The sequence below is a fragment of the Aythya ferina genome, assembly GCF_964211825.1.
Source record: "Aythya ferina genome assembly, chromosome: 3".
In the NCBI taxonomy this organism is placed as follows: Eukaryota; Metazoa; Chordata; class Aves; order Anseriformes; family Anatidae; genus Aythya; species Aythya ferina.
Genome location: NC_140298.1, coordinates 32,979,751 through 32,994,348, shown reverse-complemented (window position 1 = coordinate 32,994,348; position 14,598 = coordinate 32,979,751). Strand labels below are relative to the sequence as shown.

At 60.1% G+C, this 14,598-nt stretch overlaps 2 protein-coding genes across 8 annotated transcripts in view; one reads left to right on the top strand and one right to left on the bottom strand.

The window, feature by feature from the left end:
- Positions 1-50: 50 nt before the first annotated feature.
- LRRC73 (leucine rich repeat containing 73) lies at positions 51-5,458 on the top strand. 2 transcript variants are annotated; one of them, XM_084514441.1, is made up of 6 exons: positions 59-477; positions 882-1,042; positions 2,036-2,158; positions 2,769-2,869; positions 3,482-3,665; positions 5,020-5,458. In XM_084514441.1, the coding sequence occupies exons 1-6, from the start codon at positions 206-208 to the stop codon at positions 5,088-5,090; spliced, it is 912 nt and encodes a 303-aa protein (XP_084370567.1). In that variant the 5' UTR covers positions 59-205; the 3' UTR covers positions 5,091-5,458. The 2 variants fall into 2 exon arrangements, with proteins under 2 accessions (XP_084370568.1, XP_084370567.1); XM_084514442.1 differs by lacking the exon at positions 2,036-2,158 and having other exon boundaries at positions 51-477.
- TJAP1 (tight junction associated protein 1) overlaps positions 5,150-14,598 on the bottom strand; it is a 35,344-nt gene continuing 25,895 nt past the window's right edge. For 4 of the 6 annotated variants that reach the window (XM_084514437.1, XM_084514440.1, XM_084514438.1 and 1 more), the window contains 7 exons: positions 13,850-13,878; positions 13,022-13,183; positions 12,463-12,529; positions 11,947-11,976; positions 10,974-11,081; positions 10,458-10,541; positions 5,150-8,999 (listed from right to left, as the gene is read on the bottom strand). In XM_084514437.1, the coding sequence (XP_084370563.1) occupies positions 7,680-8,999; positions 10,458-10,541; positions 10,974-11,081; positions 11,947-11,976; positions 12,463-12,529; positions 13,022-13,183; positions 13,850-13,878 (1,800 nt within the window). In that variant the 3' untranslated portion in view covers positions 5,150-7,679. The remainder of the gene's footprint in view (positions 9,000-10,457; positions 10,542-10,973; positions 11,082-11,946; positions 11,977-12,462; positions 12,530-13,021; positions 13,184-13,849; positions 13,879-14,598) is intronic. The other 2 variants (XM_084514439.1, XM_084514436.1) reach the window with 1 other exon arrangement.

Sequence of the window (14,598 nt, the reverse complement as noted above, 5' to 3'; positions counted from 1 at the left end):
GCGGGGCCGCCCGGCCCCCTCTGGCCGCTGCCGGCTCGGCGGCGCTCCCCGGCCGGCTCAACGCCTTCAGCGGCCCCGCCGATGGCTCCCCCCTCGGCTCTCGGCGGCGGCCGCCGGTGAGGCTGAGCCCCCCGGGGCCGCCCCCGGGGCCGCGGTGTCGCCGGAGCTCGCCGCAAGCCCCGGCGGCTCCCCGAGGCTGGGGAAGATGCTGCCGGGCTCCATCCAGATCTCCGGCGAGACGCTGTCGGGAGCGGAGATCCGGGACATCTGCGAGAGCCTGCGGGAGAACTCGGTGCGGCTGCTGTCGCTGCGGGGCTGCCAGCTGTCGGAGCGGGACTTCGGGCACGTCTGCCGGGGGGCGGCCGAGTCGCGCTCCCTCGCCCAGCTCAACCTCAACCTGGGCATCGTCTCCAACATCAACCGCGTCAAGCAGCTGGCCGAGGCCCTCAAGACCAACCGCTCCGTCCAGTCCCTCTTGTGAGTAGCCGCGGGGGGCCCCGGCCCGGTGATGCTGCTCGGGGTGCCCAGCAGCTCCCCGGAGTTCACGTCTCGTCAGGGGAGAAATGCCCTTGACATTGCCTTCACCCCTCGCCCTTCACCGGGCTTTCCCGCCTGCTTGGCACGGTTTCAGCCCCATCCCCGAAAAACCTGGGTTCCCCTACACCCACCTGAGCCTCGCCGGTGCCCTCCGCACCCCCTCATCCCTGCTGGGCTCCATAGCTGCCGGCTGGCCCCCTCTGCAGAGCCCTCCTGAGGCTTTTTCCCTGCCTGACACTCGGATTTGTCCCCCTCCTCCTCCTCACTTCACCCACTTCTCGCTCCCCACCGGGTCAGCTTGCCCCTAGAAGGCTCCGTGGTAATTTTCCCTTTGACCCACGCAGCCTCCATGGCAGTCCCCTGACGGATGCAGGCTTGGCCCTCCTCAACCCGGCGCTCTCCATCCATCCCTCGCTGGTGGCTCTGGATTTAGGAGACTGCATGCTGGGGGACGAAGGCATCAACCTGATCTGTGGGCTCCTGCCACCCGATGGGGCTAAGTCAGGTAAGCACCAGGAGCCGTGGGCTGCACAGGAACCAGCAGAGCTTTTCCGTGGAGCAGTAAATCCTCAGCCCTGGGAGCAGCAGGCTCTGTAGTTTGGGCATTTATTTTCCCGACTTCAGTACAGCAGAAAAGCCAAGCGATACAGGACCGGTTCCCTTGGGCAGGCGTGGGCTTTCTGCTATTGATCTGTCCTGCTGGCAGTTTGTTGCTCAGAGACCAACAGGTTGCTTCTGCTTTATGACAGCAGCATGTGAAACTGGAGGAGTGGAGAGCTTGGGCTTTGCATTTATTATCTTCTGTTTATGTGTTGATAGTGACCACAGATAAATATATGGCGTACCCCCTACCCCAGCACTTAGTTCACTGTCAGCGCCTGAGAATTGTCCCCAGTTGCGGGTGCACTCGGTGAGTGTGTAGATGGCTGGTGATAGCCTTAGTGCCAAGCTCACATCATTACAGGGGATGATCTTTAGCGGTCTGATGCTGGTGGGTCAATGAACACAGGAGCTGGCAGGTCCTGAGGGAACAGCACCCCTTTCCCTGAGGCTCGTAGTGCGTTCCAACTCCTCTCCCGAGCACCTTGTGTCTGTGCTCACAGTGTCACCGATGCTGTTATCTCAGCTGGCCACCCCTCCTAGGTGCAGGCTTCAGAGCCCACCGTCCCTGTGATCCTCTCTCTGACCTGTCACCTCATGCCACCTCCTTCTAGTCAGTCGCCTCGCACAGCCCTTGTCTCGGTTGTGCTTGCTATTTAGGGTAAGCAGAGCACAGGTTGTGAGAGCAGAGAAATGGGGCAGTCACAGCATGGGCAGATAAAGGGACACTGGAAGGCAGTGATATAAAAAATGATGTGTATGGGAGCAAAAACCAAACCCTTTAGCCTGTTGGAGTACAGGGGACACGACTCAGAGCTGCTCTGGTTAGCTGAACTAGTTCCCCTCCGGCTGCTTTGGTGATCCTCAGGCTCTGGTTTGGCTTCTCTCTCTTCTCCAGGCCTCAAAGAGCTAACGCTGAGCGCCAACCCGGGCGTCACAAGCAAAGGCTGGGGCCGCCTGGCCATTGCGGTGGCTCACAGCTCCCAGCTCCGAGTGTTGAACCTGGACTACAACCCCCTGGGTAAGCTGGGGGACCGCAGGGGCCTGACTCCTGCCTTCCCGGGCTTCTGCAGTTTGCTTTGCTGGGTGGCCAGGGGCCGAGCTCTGCGTGGGCAGCAGAGCTTCCCCAGCAGGATGGGGACCTTGCAGTGGTCCTGCCTGGTTCCCAGCAGTGAATCCACCCTGCCAAGCACCCTTGGCACTCGGGAAGCCAGCCTCGCTGCTCTGGGCGGCGTGGCCGCGTGCCCTGCCTGCGTTTGCCATCACGTTTGACCCCCTGCTTCTGCCCCATGGCCTGACATCAGCTCGGCAGAAGCCAAGCATTCCCCTGCTCCCCCCTTCCCTTCTCCCGGAGCAGGGAGGAGGAGGAGGAGAGGCTGGCATGGGTTGCCATAGAAACCAACTCTCTCCAGCTCTGCTGCAAGGTGGTGAGGAGGAGACCGGGCCGGGCCTCCCTACCCAGCGCAGCGGCTGGGCGCTTCCCACCTCGCTTCCCTGCTGGAAATGGAGCCCCCCCCCAGGGTGGTGAGGGCCCCAGGGTGTTTCCGTGACAGCCCCAGCCCCACGAGGGCAGGGGTGGTGTGTGAGCGAAGGCAGGCACTGCCGACAGCCCTGGTTTGCTTCTCCTCCAGGTGACCAGGTAGCAGGGATGCTCGCTGTCGCTGTGGCCTCCAGTCGAACCCTTGAAGTGCTGGATTTGGAGGGAACAGGACTTACCAACCAGTCGGCCCAGGTAAGGAAACCTGTTACTCTGCAGCATCACTGAAGCCCCACTGAAATTGGTCCTGGCCACCTGTAGGGGCACCAGGATGTCTACCTGCCTCCCTGCCCTTTCCAGACTCCACACACGTCCCCTTCCCTGCCTGCACCCAGAGGTGCTGCTGCTTTCCCCGAGCTCGCAGCACTCAGCCATGGGAGGAACTTGGAAGGCACAGCTCTGACCTAGAGCTCCTGGGCCTCCCTCAAGGCAGCAGAGAAAGTCACAGAGCTCTGTCTGTAGTTTGGGTTTCTTGGGAGAAGTAAGGGGTTGGATTTGTGATGGAGAATCAGAGGTCCATGTGCAGCTCCCAGCAGTAGGAGGGGCCTTGCCTGGGTATGTGGGAGCAGCAGGTGTAGAGCAGCCTCCTTTTCGGGCAGAACCGGGAAATCCAGGCTCAGTTCTCCCCACAGAAAGAAGAGAAGTCCTCAAAACGTCTGGCAGAGGGAGGTCAAAGCTGAAGGATGGCAGAGATAAAACGAGGAGGGCTGGAGCTTGTGGGGAAACAGGGTGCTGAAACTCTTCCTGTTGAACCTAGCTGCTGTTTGTGCTGCTCGTCAGCCTGCTTTTATCTCGCTCTCTGCCCAGACCTTGCTGGACATGGTGGAGAATTACCCCACAGCCCTACGGACACTCATCCTGGCGGAGAACAACATCAGTCCGGAGCTGCAGCAGCAGATCTCTGACCTGCTCTCGGAGGGCGAGGAAGAGGAGGAAACGGAGGCTCGCGAAGTCACGGCCAGGGAGAAGAACCCCTGGATCTGCCAGAACAGTAAGAGCTCTGGGGCCTGGCCTGGTGGGGCTGGCAGACAGCCATAGGGATGTTTGGGGTGTTTCTAGTGCCACGGATCTCATGGTGGGGCTGGTCCCTTATCCCTGTGAGCTGCAACCCAGACAGCCCCCAGCCACGACCTTGACGTTAAGCAGCGTTGGGCTGAGCCCTGCCTGGAAAGGGAACCTCCAAGGACAATGCAGCAAAGAGCAGAAGCGGTACCTCAGAGGCGTTTCTCCTGATGCTGCAGGAATTAAATCTTGGTGCAAAGCCTTAAAACCAAGGGCAGGAGCATTCAAGATCTCAGGGGCCTTTGCCAGACATCCTAGCCAAAACTCGTGTCATTCCTCACCACTTCCAGAACCTCCCTGCAACAGGCACAGGAGCAGCTTTTCCTATCTCTGTGGCCTAAACTTGTGAGGGGTGAGCCAGGTGCCACAGCCTGCCTGTGCAGGGGCTTGTAACAGAAAAAAAGGTACATGATGGGAAGAGCAATTGCCTGTTGTGTGTATAATATTGTGCATTGCCATGCCTACATCATGATCCTGCCGGCTTGGTGGTTTGTTTTTTTTTAATTTTTTTTTTCACCTTACACCTCTAATTGTCCTTCCCTCCCTCCCAATTCTAGTATCAGGCTAGCAGACAAGCCCAAGCACCCCCAGTGCCTCACAACATCTGGTTCTTCGTTTGTTAGAGCCATAAACCTCTTTTGCTGGCAGCTTTGGCTGCGTTTGGGATCCAGTTTCCAGAAACCGATCCCCAAAACAGAGATCCCCCTCTGCAGTTTTGAATATGCGAGGTCTGGATCTGAAGCACAGGGGCACTATCTTTTTCCCCCCTTTGCATCCAGGAAAAACGCTTTTTCTGCGGTTTAGAAAATCTTCTGGATGGAAGACCAGCACCCTGCTGGCTTTTGGTATGCGTGCCCATCCTCCCTGCAGCCAGTTCCCTTGGCAGGGGGAGTCACCGAGTTCCTGGCCAGCAGTCTGTGCCATCCCCGAGCCCGAGGACTGCCCTGGTCTTCCTGAAGCCAGGCGGAGGAGGGAGGGCTGCACAAACCCTCCGTTCACAGGGCACACGATCAGGGTTTCCAGGCCTCTGCTGCCACGAAACGGCTGCTTGCCCGCGTGGGTTTGGGCTGCGTGCAGCTCATCCCAGCTGGCTGCTGGCTGCGGAGCTGGGAAGGTGCTCGGGGCCTGCAGGTTCAGAGGCGTGGGGCTGCCTGAAGGCACAGCTGGGTCAGCGGCACCGCTACCACTGCGCTTAACGCGTCAGGGATTCCTCAGCCTCACCTCTGGCTCCAGGCTCTCCCACAGCCCAAAAATCTCACGGTTTTCTCCCTCTCTCGCCACAGCTCCCAGCTCCCAGATGGTCCTGATGACGTCGGGACTCGGCGACAGCCTCCTAGCAGAAACGGAGATGTAGCTGGGCTGCCCTGCCTGCTCCTGCCCAGGAGAGTGCCGGCGCCGGCACCACGCACAGCGGGGGCGGGGAGCACGCACCCACCAAGCCCCCGTGCCTCCGCTGAGCTGCCCCGAGGCTCTCCTCACACATTTCACCTCCCATCGCTGGCTCCCGGAGCGCTGGAGCCCGGTCCAAGTGAATCTCCACATGCCTCTCTGTGTCGCCACGCGCCCCGTCGGCCGCTTGTGATTGTCCAGTCGCTGCATGCGTAGCTCACGCTGCCCTGCCTCTCTCTCTCTCTCTCTCTCCCCCCCTACACCTTGGCTGCACCCCACAGGGTGCAGGCTGTATTTATTCAGATGTGTATAAGAGATGGTCTTTCTATCGCCTGTCCTGCTGTCACGACCAGAGTTTTATGAAGGGCACAGCCGCGGCACCGCTCGCAGCCACCTGAGCCTCCTGCAGCCTTCGTGCTGAACCAGAAATGGTGGCAAAAAGGGGAATTTCCTCCCGTTTTGCCTCTGCTACAGCAGTGCCCCGGCCCTGCTTGAAGGCAGCAGGGGGCAGCACCGCCCTGGCATCCCCGGCTCCCCTCCGGGCTGTCTCTGCGTGCCCACCACAGTCCAGCTCGGCTCCTGAAGCACCAGAAACAAGGGGCTGGAGGGCAGCAGTAACTTAGCTCAGCTGGGAGAGGGCTCAGCTGCTTTCTGGGTACCTCTGAGCCTGCTGAGGGCATCACAAGGCAGGCACGGAGTGGGTGATCAGCCAGTTCAGTGCCTGGCACGCTTGCAGGTGGCGCACACACTCCACAAGAGGCTCTGCTCCTCCACCAACACGCTCAAGAGCGGGCTCAGGTGAGAAAACACGGCAGCCATCCCCCCTTACTTTTAAAATAGTTTATTTCTGCTCTTAAAATATACATCAGTTTGAAAATTTCAGAAAACAAAAACAAAAACACGTCAGTTACAGATTAACAGTCTGGAGGGGAGCGGGGTCAGCTCGAGGCCCCGGGGGGCGCAGGGGGCAGGCACCGCGCCAGCCAGGGAGGGCTCCGCTCCTCCCGGCTTCAGGGCAGGAGATAACGCCCTGCGAGCTGAAGGGAGGCTCCTGCTCTCAGCACCAGCCTGTTTGCACAGGAATCGAGTGAAATACTGCAGTGAAAGGCCGAGCCCCGGCTCCGCAGCTGCCTGAGGTGGGACACAGGGCGACGGCGCAGGGGCCTGCAGCTCCTTTTCACAGGCCCTGGAGCATCAGGGTTGGGGCTGAGGCCCCAGCTGCAAGCAGCCCTCTGAAAAAACAGGGATTTGGGGAGGGGAGCAGGGCCCCCGGGCAGCTTTGGGCTGCATCTCTGGCTGTTGGCTCCCTCCCCGGCAGAGGGATGCTCTCCTCCGGCACGGCAAGGAGCACTGACGGAGCAGGGCAGGAAGACGATGCAAATCCAACTAAAAAAAGGAAAAAAAAACAACAGCCAGCAGGCCAAGGATCAGCCAGCAGGAGCCAGGCTAGCCCTCTGCCTCACCCCCTGGGCCAGGTGAGAGACACGAGACAAGACAAGGGCACAGGACAAAATTAAAATGGGACACCAGGCCACGAGAGCCCTCAAAAAAAAAAAACAACAAAAAACAAACCTACACCTACAGACCTCTCCCCATCCCTCCCCCCTCCCCGATAAGACACTGAGCACACGAGACAGCGAAGAAGAGTCACAAGATCACGCTAGGCTAGAAAAAAAAAAAACACGCCTGGAGGCCCTACCCAGAAGGGGAAGCCCCGGAGAGGCACCAGAGCCAGCCCGGAGCCCCCCCAAAAGAAGGGGGCACAAAGCCCCTGGCAAAGGGCTGCTGCTGAGCCAGGGAGCAGCTCCCCAGAGCACTGCCCTCGCATCCACACAGGCCCTGAAAATCCCAGCAGCATCCTTCACCATCTCGTTGCCGAGGCTGGAGGGCTTTCTGCGGGCTGGTGAGAAGGGAATCGGGGCTCGGGGCCGCCCTCGGCGCAGGGAGCAGCCTGGCTGCCAAGCGCTGCGGCTGGTTCTGCAGGGTGGGGAAGGGAAAAAAAAAAACAACCCACCCCAAAAACCCGAGGGCGGGCGAGAAGAAAGCAGCCCACCCAAGAGGAGAAGAGGCAGCAGCCTTCCAACAAAACAACAGAAGAGGTGTGAGGGAGGAGACGCACAAACAAAGCCCCAAAACCAAACCTCCTCTGCCCGGGGAGGGGACGCACGGAGGCAGCCGGGGCCCCCGGGGGCTCCCAGGGGCTCAGACGCCACCGCCGGGCGCTCTGCCCCGTTGGCACGAGTTGAAAGAGAGCAGCCGGGGCCTCAGGTACCTGAGTGGGAAGGGAAAAGGGAGGGTGAGAGCGCGGGGAGGCAGAGGCACGCCGGGACGAGGGGTACCCAGAACTGAGTCCGGTACAGGCACCAGTGTGAGGCCGCGGGGACAGCCGCGAGCGCGCCGGGGCAGCGGGTGTGCTGCGGGCCCGAGGGTAGCCAAAGAGGAGAATAAATATAAAATTTCAGAGCGTGAGAGGGTAGCGAGAGGTTTTTTCTCCCTGGGAAGAAAGTGGGGAGGTGGAGGCGTCCCGCAGCACGCGGCTGCTGCTGCTCCTGCCTCAGCTGAGCAGGTTGCCCTGCTCCTGGGCTTGCGTCAGGCTGTCCTTGCGGTGCAAGTGGTGGACCCCCATCCTCTTGGGGCTGCGGTGCGGCCGTCCGAAGGGAGGCCTGGCCCTGCTGCCTTCGCCGCTCTCCTCCTGAGCTCCTCCTTGGCTGCTCTCCTTGCTTCCCGGCAGCAACATTTCTCTCTCGTCAGCCGGGCTCTCAGGCAAGCCGAGGTCCACGTAGTCCTTGTGCTTCTCCGGCGGGGGGCTTCCAGGCTCCGCGGGGCCTCCGCCGCCTCCCTGCAGCAGCTTCTGGGCTTCGTCCTGGGAGAAATCCGTGCCGTAGTCTGAGGAGAAATGGCTCCGGCGGGCTCTGGACTCGGTGCTGTCCGTGTCCACGCTGGAGTCCCGGCTGACGGTCCAGCTGCAGCTCTGCGCCGACTCCTCGCCGTCCGAGTAGGCCGAGGCCGCCCTGCCCAGCTCCTGCATGGAGCGGCTGAACCTCTTCTGCAGCTCCGGGGCGGTGTCGCGGCCGAAAGCCGTGCGGTTCAGCAGCGCCCGCTCCGAGCTGGGGGGCGCCTTGTCCACGAACACGCGCTGCCAGTTGGCCAGCAGGTCCTCCTCCGAGCTGGCCGAGCTGGCGAAGGCGCTGGGGATTTGGGGCGGGCTGCTGAAGGGGCTGCTGTGGGACGAGCCGGGAGCCCCGGCTGCTTTGGGGGACTGCTGGCAGGAGCAGCTGGAGGCCGAGCGGCGCCCTTCGGATGCGGGGCTGCCGGGCAGCGTCCGGTGCCGGTCGCAGCTCTCGTCCTCGCTCTGCACCAGGCTGAGCGAGATGGCCTGGCGCGTGGCATACGTGCAGTTGGGCAGGGGGCTGTTCTTCGGGATCCTTACCTTGTCCTCGGAGAACTCGATCACCTTGCGCCCGGGGTAGATGGGGTGGGGGGGCGACGGGGTAGGGTAAGGACTGAGCTTCTCAAAGGCCGGCGCGTCCTCGGGGACGCTCTCCACGCTGCCTTGCGGCTTGCAGCCGCCGTTCTGCTGCTTGCCCGCGTCCCCTCCCTCCTTCCCCGGCTGGCCCGCGCTCTGGCAGGCCTCAGGAGGGGCTCCGCTCATGTCCACGTGCACAAACACGTCCTCAGCCATGGGGCAGCTGCCGCTGCTGGACTTGGCCGAATTCAGCACCAGCGATTCCGGCTTCTCCAGGACTCTGGCGATGACCGAGGTGGGCACAACGTCAGACGGGGCCAAGGTATGGGTTGCCTCTTGCCCAGGGCCTGAAGACTCCTGAGTGCTGTGCAAATGCTTATTGACCATGTCCTGCAGCTCGTAGGGAAGCTGGGGAGAAGGAAAAGGACGTCAGAAGGGTGCTGCCCCAGAAACCATGACGCCCCAGTTAACCTGCCTTTTCCAACCCATCTTCACGGGTACTTTTACTCCTTATCTCAACCCTAACGTTCACCCAACTTGCCCTGAGGAAGAAATCTCTTTCCACGGAGAACCTGCCCCATATGAGGGATGAACAAGGCTCTCTGGCTGTCACACCAACCACGTTTCCAGGCCGTGGCTCTCAGACCCAGCTCGGAAAAAGGCCAGGAAAAGGTGGCAGGCGGGACTCCATCCCCCACGCCTGTGAGCGCAGAGGCAGGGCCCAGCCAGCCCATGCTAGGGGGAGGCCTATTGATCGGTGGAAAATCCGCTGGTGGTTGCACCAGTGACTGAACAGCCCCCAGTGCAGGACCCGCAGCGCTCCCCACACGCGGTAATTACAGCCTGGCCGCCCTGGCATCCGCCCGTGATCGGGATCGATGCCTTCCCTCGTCCCTGCTGATCCCACTTCCTCCCTCTCCCCGTTTCGGAGATGCAGAGGGCGGACAGCAGAGCTCCACCAGCCGCTCCGTGGCACAACAGGGTCTGTCCCGTGTCACAGCCAGAAGGAAACCCTGTCCCAGGCTGGAGGCACGGGGCAGGGTGCGTGAGAACAGCTGGCTGAGGGGCAGACCCCCCTCCAGCGTGGGACACGGCCCTCTGGGGGGGCAGAATGCAAAGCCCTGGGGAGGGGAGACAGCTGGGAGAGGGGTCAAGGTTACCCCAGCAGTAACTGATACACACGGACCTCAGGAGCGCTAATTTGAGACACAAAGGGGGAGGGGGACGCATCGGTCACCTGCTGAGTTACTAAAGATGAGCACACGGCGTCGCTGAGAGGAGCTTACCAAGGGCTGGGGACTAAGGGCACGGGCAAAGAGAGAGCTGGGGCAAGGGCCCGAAGCAGATTTCATGTTCCCAGCCGGAGAAGTGATGCTGCTACCTTCGCTCACCCTGAAGGCAGGACGAGCTGAGCAGAACCCACAAGGGGGAGCACGTCCTGGTACCGACTTTTCCCGTTCAGGAGGCCGAAAAGACACCCTGAACGCTGCCCCCCGAACTGCTCCTCAGCAAACCACTGATCTGCCAGCGTGGCCCTCGCACGTGGACAGGTGAGAAAGGCAAGAGGACGGAGCAGGGTAAGAGAGAGGTCTGTCCTCCCGCCAGCTTCCAGCAGGCACCCGGCAGGCTATCGAATTCAAGGTTATTGTGCTTTTTATAACAGCTCCTGTGAAATGGAGCCGGGGTGAAAGAGGAGCTGGCAGAGGCTCTGTGCTGCCCTCCCAGTGGGAGCGGGAGCCCCCCCACACCTCTGCCCAGGGCTGAAGGGTGAGAGGCCAACAGCCCCGCAGAGAAAGCTGGAAAAAGGCAAGGCGCAGGTGGAAACCACGAGCCCTCCTTCCCCACCTCCGCGGGGCTGCTACTCACATCGGCAAACTTGTGGTTCCTGAAGTGGGACTTGTTGCATTTGAGCAGCTGTACCGCGAGGTTGCAGTCCTGCCGGTAGCGTTCCTGCAAGAAAGGGCACAGCGTGCAGCCGCGTCAGGCTCGTAGCTGCTCCCCGAAAAGGCACCGCCTGGCCAGGTGCTGCTCAAACAGAAGGCCCGTGCATTTCTTACGGCTCAGCCAGCACGTCCCTTTCAACTCCTCCCTCCCTGTGGAATTCATCTCCAGAAGTCCCCTCAGTTGGTACAGCCTGGGCTCAGGTCAAACCTTAAGCTCAGACACCAAAAGAGTCTGATCTTCATCAGCCGTGCAGATCAGCCCTTCCTTGCCCAGTCCCTCAGGCCGTTTTTCTGTTTGCCTGTCCCTACCGCTGCGTGCAGCTCCCCCGCCTTCATAAACACTGAAGTCATCCCCATGCTCCTTTACGCCCATGACTTTGAACCAGAGGACGAGCCCACACCTCACCACGCTTGCACAACCCTTTGCAGACTCACTCACGTTGAGTTCTTCCAGCTTGTTGATGGTAGTTTTCGCATCGAGCAGTTTATTGGTGAGCTCCACAATCTCCCAGTCCAGCGTCTTGCGGTCCATCTCTGCCTTTTTGATCTGGGATGCGGGAACAGAAGGGTGTAAATCCCCCCAGCACAGAAGAAACCGGCTTCACCACCCACCTCACCCCCAGCACAGCACAACGCCACGTTCAGCTGGGATACAAAGACTTCCAGACAGACAGACAAGGGGGACAGGCTGGCTCTTCACCCAGGGAGGGCCTCCAAAGGCAAGTGGAGCCGGCCACTCTGCTGGTTGCAGAGGTGACAGCTGAGTTGAAAGCTCCTTAACGCAGCACAACCACGTTTCCTCTCTGCCCTGATTGATGGGGTGCCTGATGGAAAGGTGGTGGCTTTGAATAGTTCATCCCATCCTGCCACCAGCAGCAAGGAGCTATAAATTTGTGATACCCAGCCCACTGCTCTGGGGCAACGGAGCGAGAACGCTGCCCATACAGGTCAGCAGGCTGTGCTGAGCGGACAGATTTGTTTGGCAGGGAAAGGACACCACCTTGAAAGAGCTCAGGCCTTGCTCTGGTAAGAAAAAGGACCTGGAGCTCACTCAACGCCCACCCTAATGCAAGTGGTCTCGTCTCTTCAGACTCCCTAACAGTTTAGGAGCAAGGCAGGCGGAGACCCGGATGTAAGAGGGGCACAATGAATACTGACCCAAGAAATTCAAGTGACAGAGTAAGAAGAGAAAACTGGCTCGGTGTCAAACGCTCTTCGGATGGAGCGCTGCAAGCCAGGGCCTGCTGCAGCTGCGGGCAGCTGCTGGATACCAGGTGAGCCCTTGGCTGGACGAGGGCTGGGGGCCCCCCTCCAGCTGGGCTGGAGCATGTGGGACTGCCAATGAAACCGACAGGCTGGGACACGTAAAAGGGGGAAAAAAAAGAAAAAACACACAAACGAAAAGACGCAACTGCAAAAATCCAGCTTTGGCTGAGAGAGGCCTGAGAGGTGAGCGCGCCCAGCGTGTGCCAGCAGCAGCGTGGGGAGGAGAAAGAGAGAGAGAGAGAGAGAGAGAGAGGGGGAGGGAGAGAAAAGAAACAGCCATGAGTGTTATGAATGCACACAACAGACACACACACGCACGCTGGCTCTGCTCTGACTGTCCCCGTCCCCCCAGGACGAGCCCCCCAGGAGCGGCTGGCACATCCCTGGCGTTTCCAGAGGGACTGAAGCAACACGACGGACGGACACCATGCGGTTATGTTGTGGGCAACCAAGCTCACGTGCATGACCAGGTAGGGGCTCCGTAAATCAAGGAACCAGCTCACGACACCAGCCAGAAGGGGGACTAGGTGGTCGTGGCCAGAATCCCAACCCTCGCCCACCTCCACGCCTGCTGGCTAAAGCCAGGGCCCCTTCCCCCTTCTGCTCCTAGCACATAGGTCTACCTCCACCTCCTCTCTGTAGGGACCGAGTAAGGCACTTACTAGGGCGTGCAGCTTCTCCTCCAGGTCCTGGTTGGTTCTCTGGGAAGCGGTGTAGCTGTTCTGCAACCTACAGGACCAAGGTGGTACACGTGGGAATGGATCTCGGGCATTCACACAAGTCTTCTTCATGACTGCCCAGCAAACCAATTAATCCACAGATCCAGGAAGACTGAAATTCCCAGCACTAAGACACCAAGGCATGTCAGCTGTGCCTCACCTCTGCCTCATAATGGCCTCCAGACCCCAAATTACCAGAGGCAAGCTGAGGTTGGCTGGGTGACCCTTCATGCTTTTGCTGGGGAGGGTGTGAGGACGTTGGATGACTCTGAGCTGTGACAACCCCTCAAGCTAGTAGTGTGCCTGCTGCACCCTGGAGGAGGCAATACTTGTGAGGCTTTCACCCTCCCCTCAGTCTGGGGGAGCACCTTTCTGAGGACAGCATGCCTCCGATCAACACAGCAGGGCACAGCCCGCTCGAAGCAAATGAGGGAGCCCTTGGTGGGAGTGATTGCTCCAACTCTGTCCCTCATTTTTTTTTTTTTTTTTTGCTTTTCCATACCTACGGAATTTGTCTTTGAATTTCTCCAGCTCCTCCCGGTTCTGGCCCAGCTCCATCTCCAGGTAGTCCTGCCCCGACTCCAGCTCCCTCTCCATCGCCTCCATTTTGTTCGTCACGTAGGTCAGCCGCCGGCGCAGTTCTTCGTTCTCGTGCTGCAGCAACCTGGGCACACAGCGAAAAGGCCCCACTGCTTTGGGGCTCAACATCCCACACAGAGACCCCAGAAGCCAGGAACTGAACTGTCAGGGGACCCCAGCCCACGCAGTGAACAGTGCACCACAGTTAGGAGAGGGAGGCTCAAACCCAAGCCCACGCGAGCTGTGGGATCAGCTCCCAGCTCCCTCTCGGGTTACAGAGCTCGAGTGAAGTCCGCTCGCCAGATGGGCTGCTCAGCTCCCTGCTGAATGAGACCCACTCAATAATTTATCCCCGAGCAGGTTAGAAGAGGATGAAGCGCAGTGCTAGCAGCTGTCTGGGCCCCACACCTCACCCTCACCCAGCAGCAGGCCCTTGCGTGCTGGTTTTGGTGGCTCACACTACGACGGTGGCAATGAGATGAAGGCATTCTTCCCTCCACCTGCGTTAAAGGCTTTATCTCCTGCTTTCCACCACACCCACCGACTCCTCTGCCTGCACCTGCACTGGAGATCTGCGGCCCCACACCTCCTGAGGTTGGCAAGGCACAGACCAAAGCTCTGCCCACACGGCCCCAGGAGGGCTGGAGATGTGAGGGGAGCCCACAGGGGCAGGCAGCTTCGCCCTGCAGGTGGCACGACCACGAGGTGAGGGATCAGCACGACAAGCGGGCGGGGGGAGCAGGACACTTACTTCATCCTTTCTGCATCCGTCAAGGGCTCCTGCACAGGGAAGAAAACAGATGTGAGATTCTTTCAGGGGAGGAGTTGGTCTCATACCGTCCCCTAAAGGGCAACGTCTCGTTGCTAGACCCTAGCAGGGACTCTTGCTCTTCCTCTGAGGGGTCAGGGGAGGTAGATTAGAAGCTGGGATCTGTACACACCACCCCCATGCCCGATGCTAAGACAGACTGTGTGCTCTGGCTCAGAGCAGCTGAACCAGAAACCACCACACACGTTGGGTAACTTCACTCTCCCACGGTGAGCACCAGCCTCTCTCACCACACGGCCACCTCTGCTGGTGTTTCACCTTCCTGCCCGTCCACGATTAACAGGGAGCAGGAATCTCACAGGCCAGCAGGCACCAGCAATTAACGTGCCACCACAACACCCTCGAGGCCTCCCAGAAGAATCAGAGCGTGTTTTCTGGGAGATGAAAAGAGCTGTCTGTCCAGCAGTCACGCCAGCTAGACGATGCTGTGAAAAGGGTTTCTTTCTGCAGACCTGAAGAGCGCCACTGTCATTGCTCCAGGACAGCACAAGAAACACTAAAGGGTAGAACAGCCTGTGAAAGAAACATTCTGGGCAAGGTCCCCGGAGCTGGTGGGAGCAGGGACCTGCAGAACAAGGCGAGACAGTGCTGCACCAGGAGCACGTGGCTGTGCTGCTCTCGCTCCCTGTGCTAACCCAAAAGGTGGCTGCTGCTTGCCAGCACAGCTGGGC